This window comes from Scatophagus argus, chromosome 7, assembly GCF_020382885.2.
Source record: "Scatophagus argus isolate fScaArg1 chromosome 7, fScaArg1.pri, whole genome shotgun sequence".
Classification (NCBI taxonomy): domain Eukaryota; kingdom Metazoa; phylum Chordata; class Actinopteri; family Scatophagidae; genus Scatophagus; species Scatophagus argus.
This window is the reverse complement of record NC_058499.1, coordinates 1,184,623-1,202,247: the sequence shown is the minus strand read 5'-3', so window position 1 is coordinate 1,202,247 and position 17,625 is coordinate 1,184,623. Positions and strand designations below refer to the sequence as shown.

Below are 17,625 nucleotides of genomic sequence, written 5' to 3'. Positions count from 1 at the left end.
TCAAAACCTGCAGGAGCCACAGCCAGCTGATCTGAGGTCAGACAGGACAGGACAGGACACATCCAGGTGGTCTGTCACACTCAGGTGAGCTCCAGCAGGTACTCTGTCAATAGACATGAGGACTTCTCAGCAGCTCTCTGCTGGGCTGAGTCACATCAACAGTGACTGAAGTCCACTTCCTGTCTGCTGAATGTGATGTGATGTGATGTGTGTGTGTCAGTCACCTGCACATCACATCACATCACATCATCACCTGTTTGTAGTACAAAGTGACGGATGGAAAGAACTGATTTTTATGTGCTGATTTGCTTCTGTTTGAGCACATAAAAACAGTCTGTTCACTGGTTTGTTGTGTTCTTAAACACACAATAAAAATCTGCTCCTCCATCCGCTCCTCCTCCCTCCACTCCTCCTTCTGCTCCTCCGTCTATTCCTCCCTCCGCTCCTCCTTCTGCTCCTCCCTCTGCTCCTCCGTCTGCTCCTCCTCATCCTCACATAGGACCTCCTGCTCCCTTCAGTCCTCCAAACTGACAGCCATCTACTGTATGATGATGAAAATTGTGATGTCAACATGCTGTTGAGTCTGTTGCTATAGTTACACACACACACACACACACACACACACACACACACACACACACACACACAGATGAGAGATCAATGAGAGATCAGGTTTTGTGGGAGTTTATTTCTCCACAGACACGATGCTGTTCAGACGACACGTGAAGATCAAACGAGACAAACGAGATCGAGTGCTGAGGAACGTAAAGACTTCAGCATGAAGCACCTTCATCAGAACGACTCAGCAGATTTACTGCCGCGTCATGCTGGAGGTGTGAAGCTGCAGGTGATAATGTTAATAAATCACAGGGAGCAGCTGTGCGTCTTACAGCCTGTCCCACCTGAGAGGCGGGTTCACCCTGAACTGAACTGGTCGCCAGTCAGTCGCACAATTTGATTCAATTTGATTGTGAACTTTGTTTGCGCTGTCTTTGTATTATTTGAATTGTTAAATGAATTCATGATGTGAGGATCGGTGTACTTCATGATAAAATGCTCATGTTAAGCAGCAGCAGCATCTGGTGGCGACACGCAGGAACAAGCAGGTCACTTTAAACACTTTATTTATTCCATCAGTTTTTACAATCAAGGAAGTCTAATAAAAGTCAAGTTTGTTTGTTGTAAACAAACAAACAGGTTTCAGGAGTGAAAAAAATAAAAGGCACTTTGTTTACATCACCTTCATAAAATAGCTTTTCTTTCTCTCGCTCTCTTTGTTTTTTTACAAATATTTACACACTTCTCGTAATGACAGTCAGTTGACGAAACAGTCGACAATAACCCGCTTTGTTTAACACATGAGAAAGGCAGGAGGAGAGCAACATATAAACATCTTCATTCCTACGTGAGATTTTGAAAAATGAGATCAAAATATCTCCTGACGTGCCAATAAAAGTCACATTTTAACTTTATAAATGTCAGTCTTGAGCCCTTTAACTGACACGTTTCATGCTTAAAAACAAAGGATCACGATTTTGTAAACGAACTGTAAAACAGAACATGGAATTAAGTCATATTTTGTTTAGTATGACAGAAAACGGGGATGACTAATAAAAGTTTAAGTAAATAAAATAAGAGAATAAAGTAAAACTAAAGCATCAGAATGAGAACATCCTGTTTCAGAAAGCTGCTGAAACTTCATCAGACCTTCACTTCAGTTAGAAACTTCATGTAGAAAATGTTCAGTAACAAAAATACATTCATGAATAAAGAGAATAAATGGATGGAATGAAGAGAGCGTAACACCAACGGCACGAGTCAACGACACGCTCTGTTTCTACACAACACAGTGCAGACAAAACGTGTTTGATGGTTGATCACCATCTTCTCATTGATTATTAGCTCAACCTCCTCCCCCAGTTCCATTTTAGCAGGACATTCTGCGTCTCAGTAAAGTCAAACAAATATTATAGTGCAACATAAAACAATGTGATGGATGGATTTGTTAATATTCTGTGTTTTACACTCTGACATTAGGAACCACAGTTCCCATGATGCTCTGAGGGACGGCCGCCATGGAGCCGGTGAGATCGCAAGGTTATCACTGTTTTGTTTTTGGCAAATAGTCCGCTGAATTAGCTGAATGCTTAAAAACATGATAGTTATCTGCGCAGTTCTGAATGGTCTCTGATTTCTAACCTTATGGACATCAGAGATAACGATGTCCTCTGGAAGTGTATGTCACACTGAAACTAAAAACACATTATGACTCGAGAAGATTTGCGGTTTGTGACACAAACTGCATCCATCTGTAACAACTACAACAGCTAACCTCCTGCTTTTTGTTACACCTGCACACACGTCGTCTGATTTCAGCCACCGAATGTGTGTTAATGTCTCGGCCAACAGTACGCTGTAGTGACGTAATCCTGCCAACAGATGGCAGTAGCTACATTTGAAGCTCATTCAGTGTGAGTGAACACAGTGGAGAGTGAACTCGAGCAGCAGAGTTTTGACGTGTGTGGAAGAAAATTCAGAAGAAATACGGTAGCCGTGATGGTTGTGATGGACTCAAGGGTCCTCACAAGTATAGCAAGATAAGCTTTTGTGTGTGTGTGTGTGTGTGGTCTCAGTGGGAGGAGCTGCGGTCGTTGGCGACATCCTGCAGGCGGCGCAGCAGGGCAGAGTGGTTGTCGGGACAAACCCTCTTGGGTGACGTCTCGTCGTCCAGAGGAATGATGCGCTTCCTGGTGGGGGTCTCTCCGGTCCGGATCATACTGTTGATCTCCTGGAGACGCTGAGGGGTCAGAGGTCACAGCGACAGACGAGGTAAAATAAACGGTAAATTTAATGTAATTAAGTTTCCAACCATAATTGGAAAAAAAAAACGGATGAATTTCACTTTGAAGTCACTTCAGTGTTTGCTGTACGACGCACCGTACTGCGAACGTGTACTACAGTGTGAGTGTCGTGCTGCGTGGGGGTGGGGCTCACGTTGGGGGGGCTGCTGCAGATGTAGTAGTAAATCTTGTCTCTGGTTGGTGTCGGGGCGGAGCCTGTCTTATGAGGTGAGATGTAGATGGAGTGTTTGCTGGACAGAAGCATCCGACGAGGAGAGCCCGTCCTCAGGGTGGGGTACGGACACAGAGGAGGGGACTCCACCTGCACACACAAAGTAAGTACAATTACTGCAGAGTTGTACTAAAATCTACGTGATAATATTATGTCCAACGAGCAGCATACTGAATATCCTTTATTTCTTGACGCTGAGACACGTAGACGAGCTCAGAGAGACGTACCCCCGCAGAGGGCGAGCCTGCCGAGTATCTCAGAGCAAAGTGTCTCATCTGTTTGATGTAAACGTTGTTGTAGAAGTGGATCAGGTCTCCCCGCTCCTGCTCGCCCTCAGAGCAGGTGGACGAGGAGGGGCAGGAGTTCTTGTTGGAGGTGTTCGTGGGGGTGGAGGGGGCACTGCCAGGCTGGGGGGTGGGCAAGGTGCTGCTGGAGCGAATGGGAACTGGACTGATGTCTCCACCTGCTGGGGGGAGAGGGGTAAGGGAGCGAGGGGAGGACAGCACAATCAGATCAGTTTTAGCGCGGTCTCCACCTCCTCGTGAGGTAAACTTCTGCCTCTTTAGCTGCTAAAAGCTGCACTGAGTTCACCAGCTGGTCTCTGGCTCAGTCTGACTGCTGCTCAGCAGGTCGTGCACTCTGAGGGATGACAGGAAATGTGTCCAAAACCAAACGCAATACTGTGAGGGGTCGTCACCGTGACACACAGCTCACATTCAGTCAGACCTACAGTAAGCACAGTGACTTAAACAAGGTGTTCTCACACCTGGATCCTGGCTGGTGTCAGCAGACGAGTTGTGTTTGTTGGTATCACTGCTGCCTGAGTGACGTCTCCTCCTCCCCGAGATCAACACACTCCTGTACACCTGAAACACACACACAGAAAGTGTTCTAACATCCACGAGAAGGATCAGCAAACGGTTAATGAAATGTTTAAGCTGTTGTGTGCGGCAGTTTTCCTCATGTGTGTCACATCTGATTCAGAGGTTCCTTACGTTGCTGCTGGCCTGAGGCTGAGTGCGGTAACACTTCATAATGTTCTGGAAGGATCTGTCTTCTTTGGTCACCTGACAATGACGGCAAAAACACACACTTCAGTAGACAGGAACACAGACAGCGTGGAGGTAATGTTCTTTCTCTCTCTCTCTCACACACACACACACACACACACACACACACACACACCTTGGCCATGACATAAACAGCACACATGAGGAGCTGGTCGAGGTGACGGTCCATCATCAGGTCGGTGCAGTGAACCAGAGAATATTCGAAACACGTCCAGATCTTCCTCCTCAGCTCGGAGGAGATGTCCAGTTTGGCACTAAGATCTCTGAGACGCACGCTGGCCAGGTGGTACACCTGCGAGTGGAAAGGGTTACAGAGTCACAACACGGAATCGTTGTTTAGAATTATTCACGTCTGAATATATATAGATATGAAGCTGCAGTCGCTTCGCTTAGCTTAGCTTAGCTTAGCTTACAGCTATCGCAGCTCTCACTGATTAACACACTGTTGAACAGATTTGTCTGGGTTTAAACTCAACACTCAAACTCAGCAAAGGTCCAGTTGATTATAGACATTTTAGATAGATAGATTGATAGATACTTTAAATTCAAAATGCTGAAAAGAAGAATCTCTCACCTTCCTGAAGAACAGCGACAGCGAGCCTTTCCTCAGAGGACTGCCGGACTGTTTGCCAGTTGTTTTGGTGACGGCTGATTGGACGCCGAGCGTGCCGCTCAGAGTCTGTGCGGACAGCGGCTGCAACATGGCTCCGCCCTGTCCGGTCACACTCACCTGGAACGGGATGAAGGTGATGCCTCCGCTCTCATTGGCTATACCTGCAGAGGTCAGAGGTCAGTGTGTCTTATTAATCCTCACATCTCACATTCAGGTGTATGTTTTCACTCCCCCTACCCTGCACAGGTATGGTCACTGTCTGCCCGTTGTTAGCAGTAACGGTGGCGGTCGCCACGGTGACCACAGTTTGCCCAGCTGGGATGGCTGTGACGAGGCCGGGCTGCCCAGTCTTGGTTGTGGCGGCTGGTGCCGTACTGGTGGTGGCGGTGGTGCTGTTGGAGGGGACTCCAGGCTCGCCGTCCAGTGGGTCGACAAACAGGCGGCGGCGAGCCGTGCCGGTGGGCGGAGAGCTGTACCGGTCCAGCAGGGTGGTGGGCGAGGGCGACACACCTGGAGGGGAAGGAGGAGGGGACATTATTTTAGATTCAGGGTTTTCTAATAAACTCAAAGATGGACACACTTTTATATAGAGAGGGCAGGTTAAAATACACAAAGAGCCTCACAGGTGGAAAGTAACTACAAATACTAAAGTACTGTGCTTAAGAGGTACTTTAGCTTCACTTGAGCTTTCGTTATACTAAACTCGGTGTCACTCTCACACACCTCTCCTGCAGAAATCCAGCTGTGAAAATCATCTTTCTTCAATCTTTTTTCTTCTTCACCTCAATCACTTCAGTCTTATTTCAATGTTTTTATCTGCATGCAAACCTGCTGAAGGACTCTTGTCACTGTAAACTTCCCACCAGAGTTTTGAGACTTTGAGACAGTTTGGCGAGTAAAAGGCCACAGTGGGAGGAGGAGCAGTGAATAAAAGCCCACAGACGCACCTTTGAGAGTGCTGCTGGCGTTCAGGTCTGGTGCGTGGCTGATAGGAGTCACAGAAACGCCGCCTGAGCTGCTGTCATCGTTTTGTTCCAGATGCTGAGGAGGCATCACCTGAAACGCACACACGGGGACCACAGTCACGAGCTGAGCACCGCGAGCCTGCTTCTTCAGCAACAGGAAGAGCTGAAGCTTGTGTTGTCTTCAGTGCACACTGAGTAGACCTGAATGTGAATTTAGGACTCATTCATGCTCAGAAAACACTGAAAAATACTCAAATCTGTGTTAAGAACAAATAAAGACCCGAGTATTTGTTTTGTTTTCAAAAGTCAAAGTGAAGTGTTGTCCTGTTTGTTGTGTCTTTTCAGGACCTGCTGGCAGGTGGGGACGTGGTCTTTGGTCCCACGGAGGCTCTCCCACAGGGGGGAGTCACTGGTCCAGGCCAGGGTCTCCAAGACCTGCTCCTCCACCTGGTTCAGGTGCTTCACCACTTCCCGAAACAGACCCTGCTCTGAGCGCACCAACACCTCGATCACCTGCACACACACACACACACACACCCTGTTAATGTGCTGGTGTCGACACTTGAGCACACACTCTGACTGACGTGACAGGTTGTATTGATACCTTGTAGAAGTGATAAGCGGGGAGCTGGAAGATGCCGATCAAGTTGGGGAAATCCCCTGGAGGTCTGTAGGAGAAGATGACGATCTCCAGGCAGCAGGCGAGCAGGGAGCGATGGAAGACGTCCTGCTCCAGAATACACTGAAACACACAGGGTCCCCACGAGCACAAGGCTGAGAAGACGTTCCTCCAAAGTAACTGCGTCACCCATAAACCAGTGTACACTCTGCATAATAACACGTTCAAACCTTTCTCTGCAGAGGCTGAAATATCTCACAGCTCTGAAAGGTCTGCCTGGACTGTACTCACTGACAGGTCGGCGTCCCCCAGGATCATCTTCTCTCTCTCAATGATGGACTCCAGGATCCTGTAGTAGAGCGCCTCCGCCAGATGGAAGTACTTCACTGCCATTTCTAAAGGAGGAAGTTCATCTAAGCAGTTATCAAGAAGCATGATATGTTAAGCGTTCTGTTCATCAGTTTGAGAGTGCACAAACCTTTCCCCATCCCCCGGTTCTCTGCCCCGCTGCCCTCGAAGTGCTGAGAGAAGAGCTCAAACATGTCCCTCAGGCGCCTGCTGATGACCTCACTGGGGTCCCTGGCACAGGTCCTGCAGGGCCACAGTTTGTATGAGCTTCATCATTTCTACTCATTACGGTGTAACACACAGGCTGCAGGTCCAGCAACATACCTGAGAGTCTCCATTAGCTTGGCGCTCGGCCCCTGTTGGGTCCCTGACAGCAGGGTATGGAGTCGCCCGACACACTTCATGGCGGACGAGACCGGAGATGCCAAGCTGTTCTCCTGAATGTACTTCCTGCCTGTCAGCGGGGTGGAGACCTTCAGTGCAGAGGCCTGACGAGAGCAGTGACACCATCTTGGTTATTTTATATTTATAGTTTATTTACAGCAGTTGATAATAAAACACGGAGGAGCTTTAACAGAGACAAATGAATAAAGTCTGTCGTCTCACAGTGAGGCTGCTGTGAAGCCTGCCGGTGGGGCCGTCCTGGTTCTCCGCCCCTTCACACAGACAAGGCCCAGGGGTGCCGATGTCCTCGCTCGCCCCCTCACCGGTGAAGATCCTCTCATCCAGACTGCCGGTGGCCAGAACGTGTTCCTCATAGACCCGAGTGAGAGATAAACTGTGGACACAGCGCGACAGACGCGAGGAAATGAAAAGGATGGCAGAGCAGAATCAGAATTACATTCATTACTTCTCTCTATTTAGTGCCTCCTCGTCTTCTCAGTCTGTGACCTGGAAATCGATTTCAGAGTGAAATCTTGAAAGATGTCTCAGTTCCTGCATCTCGAGGAGAGACGACGCACAGGTGCGTCCTCTTCAACACACGTGGCATAAAAGAGGAGCAAAGCAGCTGGAACAGTCAAACCATGGCGGGAGCAGGGCCCTACAAATGTTCCTTCTGTAACCATGAGTTGTGTTAATTATTTAAGACACTCACAAACTGTCGCCGAAGTTCATGGGATCCAGAAAACCAGTCAGGCTGTCCTCCTTTCCTCTGAGAATCTGCGGACGCAGAGAGAGGAAGTTCGGTTTGACACAAATCACACACCACCAGACCAGACGTGTGTGTGTTTGTGTGTGTGTTTGTATGTTTTCCCCCTACATCTACTTCCTATTCCTGTTCACAAGAAGTGGAAAAAACCCACATCAGGTGGGAAAATCAGAGGCAGGTTCATTTATTAGAAGAGACATCCATGGTCACAAAGGCTCCTCCTCTCTGCTGCTGTGCGAACATGCAGCAGACGTGTCATCACACATACATGTGAAAGGCAGCGTGTCTCACCCTCTTGTGGAAAAGCTTCTTGATGAAAGGTTTCCAGAAGTGTTCTTTGACTCCTTTGGCCTCCAGCACCAGACCGTCATGCAGCTCACACAGCTGCTCTATGAAGCAGTACGGACCTGCGAGCGGTCTGTAGTCTTTACTGCTGAAGTCCTCTGGTAGACCTGGACCAGAGCACACAGAGAGCTGACAGACGGGCAAACATCATTGCTAAAACTGCTTTAAAAACTGCTGCACTTGTCGCTCGTCTGAAGTGGGTGCACGAAACTCAACAGTGTGTCTGTGTGGTGTCAATAACATCTTTTCAAATCAATTCTGAATCTTGATATCTGTGATATGTAAGACTTCCCTGAGATAAAAGAAGATTTTGAAACTGCTGCTGGATTTTGTCCAGCTGAGTTCAGTCCCATGGGAAAGAAATCAGGAGGTCAACAAGGTTTCACTGGGTCTTAAATTCCCTGTTTGTGTATTGGGATTTTCAAACCAACATGCAAAAAAGTTTGCTTCCTGTCTGAACACAGTTTGTCATTTTTCATGTTGAGGCTGGCAGAGCAGATCTGGAGGTGGAGGTGGAGGCGGGGGGAGCAGAGGAAACACCGGGTGTCAACAGGAAGGGAGGTCAGTGCTGGTACACACTGCAGCAGCCTCAGTTTGGAGTTTGTTCAACAAAAAGAACGTAACTTTTGATTTATTTTGTGAGTTAGATTCAGTAGAGTACATGACTGATAAGCAGGCTTCCTATACGCCAACGCTGATTTAATTTTATGACTCTTCAATGTCACATTTTGCAACTCAGTGACCGAATTTACTTTGAGCTTTGTGACGTCTGTGGTCTCGTTCAAGACTATGAACATCAAAGGTTTAACTGATATTAGCAAAAGCGTTATGTTTCTGTCTGACTAAACGAGGTCTCATGGTGGAGGGGGGGCCTCTCCTCCCTGCTGGACACAGTGAAGTTTTGGTCTCGTGATGGCGATAGATGAAAAGTCTAATGTCATCACAGAATGTCCAACAGTTGTTGAGCTCTTTTAGCCTGAAGCAAAGTGGCCGCGCTGCTAGCATAGCTGAGATACATCCTGACACTGGAGTCGTTTTCAGTGAGCAGAGAGAAGCTCTAAGTGGGTGGACGTCTGTTCCTACGCTGCACAGAAGGGGCCAGCAGCTCCCATTGGAGGCGGCTGCAGCTCGTACCTTTGAAGTTTGGGTTGAGCAGGTCTTTCCTGGCGTTGCACAGCAGAGCGTTGGTGAAGACGAGATCGAGAGCACACAGCAGCAGATGATACGAGTTCACCAGGTCGTCGCTGATCATCGGGAAGTTCCCTGGATAAGACACAAAGACAGCGTGACACCACATGAGGGATGTTTTCATGTCCTCAGGTTAAGTTGGCACAGCAGACCGTAAGCATGATTACTGCCAAATCTACCAGGCGGGTTTCAGCTTGACTCTTTAGTTGTCAGGAGGATTAAGAAGGATCCAGGCAGCAGGTTTTATGAGGGGAAAGTAAACGAGTCCCACACTCTTCCCCGCACTAAAAACCACTGCGGTTCCCTTGAGCAAAGCAACAAATAAATAAAGAAAGAAAAAGAAAAATAAACAAATTAGAAATTAAAAAGTTATTATTTGATTTGTATATAAAATAAATAACACTTGAACATAATATCACTTCCAGCTGCTTGAACAGAAAAGGTGCAGACTTCCACGTTCTTAACCTGAATGTAATCGTCATACATGAGAGGAACCAAGTGGTGAGCCAGCTAGGAGCCACCAGCAGAACAGGACCGGAGCAGGTCGGGTCTGCATGGTCCCAAAGCTTCAAACTGACTCAAAACTTCAGATGCACTGCAAGACAACCCATCTGTCTGTGATGAATCTGCAGTGCTCTTAGTTTCATAACAGCATGTGATGAGGACATGTGGACATGTTTAAGGAGTCCTGACGACAGACAAACTGAGAAACAGCAGTGACAGCATAATCTTCACCGAGCAGGAGAGAAAAGGACCGAGTTGTTGTGAATGGCAGCAGGAGTTTATGTGATGATCTCCAGTGAACAAGCCTGGACCTGCTCTCAGATCAGATCAGTAAATCTCACATCCAACAGGCTTCCTTACTGCTTCTTAGCACGACTGGTAAAATGAAGTGTCCCCTAACCTTAAAGTCCATTCAAGTTACAGATTGTAGAGGCTTTCTGCTGGCTGCTCATGCTTTGTCAGCTTCAATATGTGACATAAAAGTTGGACTAATCAGCTGAATCATCTTCTAAGTGAGCTTCAAGTCTCTGCACTCAAGACTGACAAGCTTCAAAACACGAGTCCCGAGTCCTCGACTTTGAGTTTGGGGTCCTAAGCAAGTCTTTGGGTTTGGAGGAAGGTATCAAAAGGCTCAAGTCCAAGTGAAGTCACAAGTTAAGATGCAAACGTTTTTGGATTTTGTCGAGTCTAAAGTCGCGTGACTCGAGTCCACGTGTCGGCTTTATGGTCTGAAGTTCCCTCTTTGTGTTTCTGTCCCTCTGAGGCTAAACTGTGACTGTAGTTTAAGAGGTTTATCACTGTAACTTCATACATGCTTCAACAGAACATTTCGCTCAGGATGAGGACATTTAGTCCCCCATCACCAACACTGACATTGACTCCAAAGTGAACGAATCAGCGAGGAAACAGTAAATCTTTACCTTTAGCGTGGACGAACAAAACCCAGCAGAAGTTGAAGACCTCAGTCACAGTGCAGGGATGACGTCTGGAAACAGAAGACATGAAGGAGATGAAAACATCAGAGGAAACATTTAAGTGGACACCTTCAGTGGTGACACACACACACACACACACACACACACAGCCCAAACTGTCCCGGTCATTTTTGTCATCTTTAAACAGCTGTTTGCATTTCATCTCCCCACAGAGAAAGCTGACTGACATGATTATTGACGACTCGACTGACAATAACCTCAGTGACAAAAAGCCAGCTAGCTGAACTCCTGCTGAGGTCAGAGGTCACGATGTCTCACCTCTGTTTGCGACTGCGGTGAACTCGCGGCGGCTCCTCTGACGGGGCCTTGAAGATGGCTTTGAAGATGGGAACGTACTTCTTAAAGATGACCGCCGACACGGTGAAGTTTCTCTCCAGCTTGTCGGTGCTCTGACGGAAATCCTGATTCAGGTTGGCCATGTCCTGCCACTTCTTCATCTTATTAAAGAACTCGATCAGGCTGCAGGGACGAGGAGAGAAGAAGAACAACACTAGGCTGCGGTTTGTTTCAACATCCGCACTGCGTAAGTAACAAAAGAATATTTGTTTATTTTCAAATGTAAAAATTACGATTATGACTTGACTTGTAGCAAGCAAACGCCTTCCCAACATAACTAGAAAATCAGACTGAAGTTGTAGCTCGGAAAAAGACAACAAAGCAATGATGACAGTAGTGAACTCATAATAACACGTGTGCGTGTTGTAAAGAGGAGACGCAGTCAGGCTGGTCGTCTGTCACGTGACCCTCGTCTTGCACGTCCTGCATTAACAGTCACACAGAGAGCCTCCCGTGAACAAACCTGCAGGTGAGTCCACAGGTGCATTGTGGGCCTACCTCATCTCTGAGCAGCGCAGGATTCTGGTCAGAGACACGTAGTTCCCCTCCGAGGTGCCTTTTCCCACCGTGGGCACAGAGGACCTGCAGGCAACGTACAGGGCACAGGCCAGCCAGTGCAGCTCGCTGCCCTGCACACAGAGGAGGACATGAGGGGGGAGGAGGGGGAGGAGAGGGAGAGTGTGAGTGTTCACAGTGATGTGGATGACTCTAACGTTCTATCTTTTCTTAGCAAACATCCTTGACTTAAGTAAAAGTATGAATACTGCACTTTAAAACTACTATCAGAAAAATACACAAAGGATATGACATGTCAAAGTATTCATTATGCAGAGTGGTATATTTCAGCGTCATGTATGTTATATGACTGATGCGTGCATGTGTTCGCCACTTTATACAGGTTGTCTTCCAGTGCAGCCTGTGAAAACACAAGTACCTCAAAGCTGTACTGAACACAGTACTGAGTAGTTACTTTGCACTTTTGTGCAGAGAGATTTCAGACGTAAGTCTCTCTATAAATAACCGTATTCATAAGCAGGTTCCGTCATTATCATCAGTCGGTCTGATGTGTTGGGTTTCACTGGCCCATGATGGAAATCCTCCCCTCTAGTGGCTTCCTGCTTACCGACAGATTATTATTATCATTAATATTACTGTGTAATGTCAGGACAGCCGGGACGTGCAGCATGTATTCACATTACGGCAGGAGGAGACGTTAGTTTAGCATCGCAGCGACCTGTGTGTGAAATGCTAACCGCCGTACTTACACATGACTACGCGTGGAAACTGTGGCTTGTGGTGTTTTGTGGTCTTAACAAGTCATCCAAATTTAAGACTCGGGTTTTCGATTAATGATTCTGTTATTCTGAGAAAGCGAAACGACAGAAAGTGGACTGAATTCACAGAAGCGTTAGCTTCGGAAGTGTAATAACTAGCTAGCTGCGGTAACGTTACCGTAAATATGGACACCGGCTGAGAGCAGCAGAAACAACGACACAAAAATTCATACGACAGATGCTTTGTGTTTTACCTCTAATGTGAAATTTCTGCTGATGCTTTCGTAGGTTTTCCAAGCCTCGCTGCTCGCCTCTTCGTCCATATTCAAAGCCCGACAGAGATCTTCAAACCCGGTTCGAGCTTTCTGCACAAAGTCGTCTTCGTCCGTCATTTTTTGGTTTTCTGAACGAACTTAGCGGTTAAAAGCAGGTTAAAAGAAAAACAACACCACCGACCAGAAGAACAGGCGGTTCTCACGCAGCTGTTTGTCCAAATGTGATCGTAACAGCGTTATTAGCGTGCTGCACGGTATACGGCTCGGTACAGTGTGCCCATTTAAATGTCCTTTGACAGGTACGTCTACGCGTAGCCGTTACGGACGTACGGGGAGCCACGAAAAACGAGTGGAGCGTCACTTAGGCGCGTATTTTACGCAGAGAATAACAAAAACGGCGTATCTTCCCCCAGCCCACTAAACGTGCGTAGGTTAGCATGAATGGGTGGGTCTGCCGTCAGGCCGAATACTACTACTTCCGGTTATTTTTGTTTTGACTTGTTTCCTCTCAAGAAAAGTTTGCACGGCCTCTGGAAAAGTCTCCACACGTATTGAACAGTGTTTCCTAGCCGTTAACAGCCTTGTTAACGTTATTCTTCTCTTTTAAATTGTCATGTTTTCCGTCGAAATCTCCGCCTCACGGGCACAAAACTGTTAGCTGTGAGTGACGCTGGCAGTTCAGTTAAGACTAACGAGTGATGTTTTACTCAAGTGACGTCATCCATGGTTGAACTCTGAAAATGCTCCCTTAACTACAAACGCATCCTACATTAATTATTCTATTTAAGACTTCAGTGGAAGTAGCAGCACTAAATTAATAAATGTACCTTTAGTTAACATGTATTTACCAGCAGTCACTTACTTTATCATCAAGTGTACCTGAAGTATCGAGTATAAAAGTTAAAATAGTGTGCACAGGTATATGATTTGTTTTAGGACTTGTGGGACTTTGGAGAGAATAAATCACATTAGCAGATTATTATTGATCCATTATTGCATACAAGGCATCCACAAACAGGAACGCTTTCCAGCAATATCTGATGTAAAAGTACGTAAGGTGTGTACTTTGTATTGGATGTGTCTGTACACAGTAAATGACAGTACATACTGCACATGCACTGTTGTTTTACTTCATGCTGTAAACCTGAAAGCCTCCAGCAGGTCTGATATCATGTGATGTAAATATCATCTTACAGAGAAACCTCAACAACAGCCTCCATCTGAGTCCGTGCAGCTGAGAAATGCATCTACTTTATTTGAGCTTTATTTAGTCTGTTCTCTCTGCTGTTGATATTTGAATTATTTCTGTGTGAAATGTGCTGCCTTGAGCGGGTCTCCCTCAGAACAGATTCATTGTGTCTTTTAAAGACACCAACTGCTCCTTCAAGTTGGACTTGAGCAAAAACAAAACAAAAAAAACCACATACAGGACTCAAGATTAATTTAATTAATCACACAAGACTGCGTAACAAAACTCGAGTTGTATTTCCCCGCCACACACACAGAAGACAAACCGTATAATATATTATATAATATAATAAATAAATACAAAACTTTTGAAGGAAGAAGTCTGGAAGTCTCGTGCAGAGACCTCATTTGTGAAAACACTGTTGGACGATCCTTGAGATGATTTCCAACAGTGTGTTTACGTCGTTCAGCAGCTTGTGTCAACCCCCTCACACACCTGTGATCATTAAATGTCACATCAGCTTCAGCTGGCAGCACCTGCCTGGCGACCTCCTCTCGCCCGCTGGACGGCGAAGGAGCCCGAAGCCAGACGTGTTGCTGCTGCAGAGGACGAACTGTGTGACGCAGAAACGGTGTGGAAATGAACTCGTCACTCCTTCGGTCCGTAAACGTTTCGCGGATGAGGAGACCACCTGATTGTGAGGAGACAATGACTGCTGAACTGCTCCTTTTAAGCATTTTTTTATGCTCAGCATCTTTAGTGAACCAAAGCGAACTTCAGACTCGGTTTGACTGTAAACCCAAACAGTTTTAAAACGGAGCCTAAGAGCTCCTCATCGTCCTTCCTGTCTGCTGCTGAACAACATGCAGCAAAGCGATTCGTGTTGATTTGAGCGGCGGCCGCACCTCAGCAGGTCCTCAGGCGTCAGTGCTGCAGTATCGTCAACAGGTTGTAGGTCATGGTGTCCCTGATGACCTCTGCAGTGCAGTACGTGTCTCCTTCGTACGGCTCGGTGTCGGGCTGCCTCAGAAAACCTGAACCCGGAGCCACATCGACGTTCCACTCAGGAAGGAAAGTGTCTCCGCGGTTCTCGCAGATGTTGTGCAGAACGCAGCACGCGGCCACGACTCTGGGCATCATGGAGATGTCGATGTCGCTCTTCTTCAGCAGGCACCTCCAGCGTCCTTTCAGGCGTGTGAAAGCCGTGTCCACCACGGAGCGGGCGGAGGTGAGGGTGTAGGTGAAGCGGCGCTGCTCAGGGGTCAGCTGGTGCTCCTGGCCGTATCCTTTCATCAGCCACGGCTTCAGAGGAAACGACGCGTCGCCGATGAGGTGCACTGGGATTTCCACTCCGTCAAACACAACTGATTTCTGAAAGAGACGCTTCAGTGTCAACACGTGACGCGAATACAAAAACACTTTGACATCTCATCTCGTCTTTAACGGGTTTTCTGGCCTTTTCCATAGCAGCTTCTGCATCACAGCAGCCACAGCATGATGGAAACCAGCAGGGACAAGACGGACCACAATCATTTCACATCACATTTTCTTTCATAACATCCTTTAGTTTAGAGGTGTTGAACGCCTCCTGACAGCCACAGTCACTACAGAAACCTTTCCAAAAGAACGTTACAGCAGTCAGGAGATAAGATTTAAAACTTTTTAAAGGAAGTTGATGCTTTTAAAGACTTCAGGACCTGCAGAAAGCCTCTTGCAAACAGCACCGAATGCTCAGTGAGGCTCCCACTAACATTTCATCATTAATTAATCTGTGGATTACTTCCACATTTACATGTTTAGTCTATATAATGTCAAAACTGTGAAAAGTTTCTCACCGCAGTTTCCCAGAGCCCAAAGTGTCCTGTCCCCCAGGACACGTGAAAACACTGGACCTCATCCTACATGGTCCACATCGGGGACAGACGTACGAAAAGACAAACCAGTTTTCATGTGTAGACTGGGACACTTTGGAGCTGCACCAGTTAGTGCGTTCACTGGCAACTACAAAGTTAGTTAACACATTAACTATTATTGGGTTTTTAAATGTTCAGATTCTCTGTCACCTTCTCAAATGTGAATATTTTCTGGGTTCTTTCTTCTGTTATGACAGTGAACAGAGGTTTTTGGGTTGTGGACAAAATGAGACATTTGAGGACGTCTGTTTGGGCTTTGGGAAATAGTGATCGACATTTTTCTCGATTTTTTCAGATATTTTATGGACCAAACAACTAATGGCTTCTAATGGACAACGCAGCAGTACTACACAGACGGTGTACATGGACTTTAGGAAGGTGTCGCCATCCGGCAGCCCCAGAGGAGGGACGTTAAGGCCCTGCAGATCACCTCTCTGGGAAACAGGTAACCGTCCGGCCGGTCCTCTGCCTTCAGGTACAGGTCTGAGCTGGACAGCACGGCGGCGCTGCTGGTGCTTCCAGGCCAGCCGGCGTAGATGTCAGTGAAGCTGTGGCGAATAGAGAACACCGGTTAAGCCGAGTCGGTCAGTGGGAGGCTCACAGCACGCTGCCCGGCGCTCACCAGACGTCGTGGTCGACCACAGCCTGCAGGGTGACCGAGTGCCAGCCTCTCTTGTTGATGTAGTCATCCGGGTTGTCTCTGGGAGGAGCGATGGGGATGTGCGTCCTCCCTATGGCCCCCGCACACTGCGGGTAGCAGCGGTCCGTGAAGGCTCTCATGGTGTCGTCCAGCCGCTGGCCGCTCGGGAGCGACACGCAGCGCTGGTACAGCCGCTCCAGGATGGCCGAGGTGACCTGACGCACGATCACACACACGGTAGCGATCCCCACCCCGAACATGGTGGCGATGGACCGGTACTCTCCGGACCTGGCGAACCACCACAGGGCGATGGCCAGTCTGCGGCGCGGCTCGATGGGGACCCGGTAGTTCGTCCGACGCCGTTTGATGGCCGGTCCGATCTGTTCGACCAGGTAGTCGAACGTCGCGCGGCACACGCGAAACTGCGCCTTCCACTGCTCGTCGTCGAACGATTCCGCCGAAGACCACAGGTTCTGCCCGGGACTTCGGTTCCGGACCCAGATGTGTCTGTTGGTGGTGGATGTGATGAGGCTCAGAATAGCAGCGAAGGAGGACAGCACGAACGCCCTCCTCCGCCGCAGGTACTGCCGCCGCCGCCGGTCCCGCTCCATCATCTCCCGCGCCCTCCTCCGCCTCAGCAGGGCCGCCTGGAGCCGGTACAGCTCGAACATCTGGTCCCCGAACGCTGGAGCTGCGCTCAGGTTCACAACGGAGGAAAGTAACGCAGCTGTTCGGGATGAGTTATCCTCCGAGCTCGGCTCCATTTTGAACTGGCGGTTAACCTCAACGGCGCCTATTTATGACGTAAGAGGCCGCGCGACCACGTGACTCCCGCGTTGTCACCTTCGTGGTGCTGAACTTGAGCCTCTCAGGTGGCTTCTTCCGCCAGCTTTTCATTGTTATGCAGATAAAATATGGATTTTCCCTTCCGTCTCTCATGCGTTCAACACACCGAACGGCGTTTAATATTTCAAATATTTTGATGTGATGATAATGATGGACTGAATCTGATTTACATTCAGTGAAAAAATTCATTTAAATCAACGAGAAATAAAACAAAGCAAATGTAACGTTGAGTACATGAACAGATTTAAAAAATGAAAAAAGCAAACAGCAAAAGCTCTGCATC

The 17,625-nt window shown here is 47.7% G+C and overlaps 2 protein-coding genes and 1 long non-coding RNA gene across 6 annotated transcripts; 1 reads left to right on the top strand and 2 right to left on the bottom strand.

The window, feature by feature from the left end:
- Positions 1–1,107: 1,107 nt before the first annotated feature.
- Positions 1,108–13,955, bottom strand: rbl2 (retinoblastoma-like 2 (p130)). Of its 2 annotated transcripts, none has more exons than XM_046393960.1 (22): positions 12,734–13,955; positions 11,704–11,834; positions 11,128–11,328; positions 10,795–10,859; positions 9,317–9,445; positions 8,129–8,289; positions 7,784–7,848; positions 7,294–7,465; positions 7,012–7,175; positions 6,818–6,930; positions 6,631–6,734; positions 6,325–6,462; positions 6,069–6,233; positions 5,703–5,811; positions 4,993–5,265; positions 4,717–4,916; positions 4,258–4,434; positions 4,068–4,139; positions 3,839–3,938; positions 3,300–3,538; positions 2,995–3,162; positions 1,108–2,797 (listed from the first exon to the last, which is right to left on the bottom strand). In XM_046393960.1, exons 1-22 carry the CDS (start codon positions 12,869–12,871, stop codon positions 2,630–2,632), a joined length of 3,252 nt encoding a protein of 1,083 aa, XP_046249916.1. In that variant the 5' UTR covers positions 12,872–13,955; the 3' UTR covers positions 1,108–2,629. The 2 variants fall into 2 exon arrangements, with proteins under 2 accessions (XP_046249916.1, XP_046249917.1); XM_046393961.1 differs by having other exon boundaries at positions 3,300–3,535.
- Positions 3,053–16,287, top strand: LOC124061745. Of its 3 annotated transcripts, XR_006843812.1 has the most exons (6): positions 3,053–3,175; positions 4,732–4,931; positions 5,794–5,927; positions 6,066–6,176; positions 8,668–8,743; positions 16,152–16,287. It is a non-coding gene; the product is annotated as an uncharacterized LOC124061745 (long non-coding RNA). The 3 variants fall into 3 exon arrangements; XR_006843810.1 differs by lacking the exons at positions 3,053–3,175; positions 16,152–16,287 and adding an exon at positions 11,022–11,211 and having other exon boundaries at positions 4,797–4,931; XR_006843811.1 differs by lacking the exons at positions 3,053–3,175; positions 8,668–8,743; positions 16,152–16,287 and adding an exon at positions 11,022–11,211 and having other exon boundaries at positions 4,797–4,931.
- LOC124061744 (protein ANTAGONIST OF LIKE HETEROCHROMATIN PROTEIN 1-like) lies at positions 14,181–17,336 on the bottom strand. Its single transcript, XM_046393962.1, has 3 exons — positions 16,479–17,336; positions 16,287–16,404; positions 14,181–15,314 (listed from the first exon to the last, which is right to left on the bottom strand). Exons 1-3 carry the CDS (start codon positions 17,258–17,260, stop codon positions 14,868–14,870), a joined length of 1,347 nt encoding a protein of 448 aa, XP_046249918.1. The 5' UTR covers positions 17,261–17,336; the 3' UTR covers positions 14,181–14,867.
- Between the last annotated feature and the right edge of the window lie 289 nt (positions 17,337–17,625).

Bases quoted from the DNA above. Each gene is read 5' to 3' on its own strand.
- rbl2 (XM_046393960.1), bottom strand. From the start codon at position 12,871: ATGACGGACGAAGACGACTTTGTGCAGAAAGCTCGAACCGGGTTTGAA. The intron at 10,860-11,127 runs GTGAGACATCGT...TTCTGTTTCCAG, and splicing joins CACCGCAGTCGCAAACAGAG to ACGTCATCCCTGCACTGTGA. The intron at 4,435-4,716 runs GTGAGAGATTCT...TTCCACTCGCAG, and splicing joins TGTCGCTGTTCTTCAGGAAG to GTGTACCACCTGGCCAGCGT.
- LOC124061744 (XM_046393962.1), bottom strand. From the start codon at position 17,260: ATGGAGCCGAGCTCGGAGGATAACTCATCCCGAACAGCTGCGTTACTT. The intron at 16,405-16,478 runs GTGAGCGCCGGG...TATTCGCCACAG, and splicing joins GTGGTCGACCACGACGTCTG to CTTCACTGACATCTACGCCG. The intron at 15,315-16,286 runs GTGATCTGCAGG...CGTCTCTTTCAG, and splicing joins GTTACCTGTTTCCCAGAGAG to AAATCAGTTGTGTTTGACGG.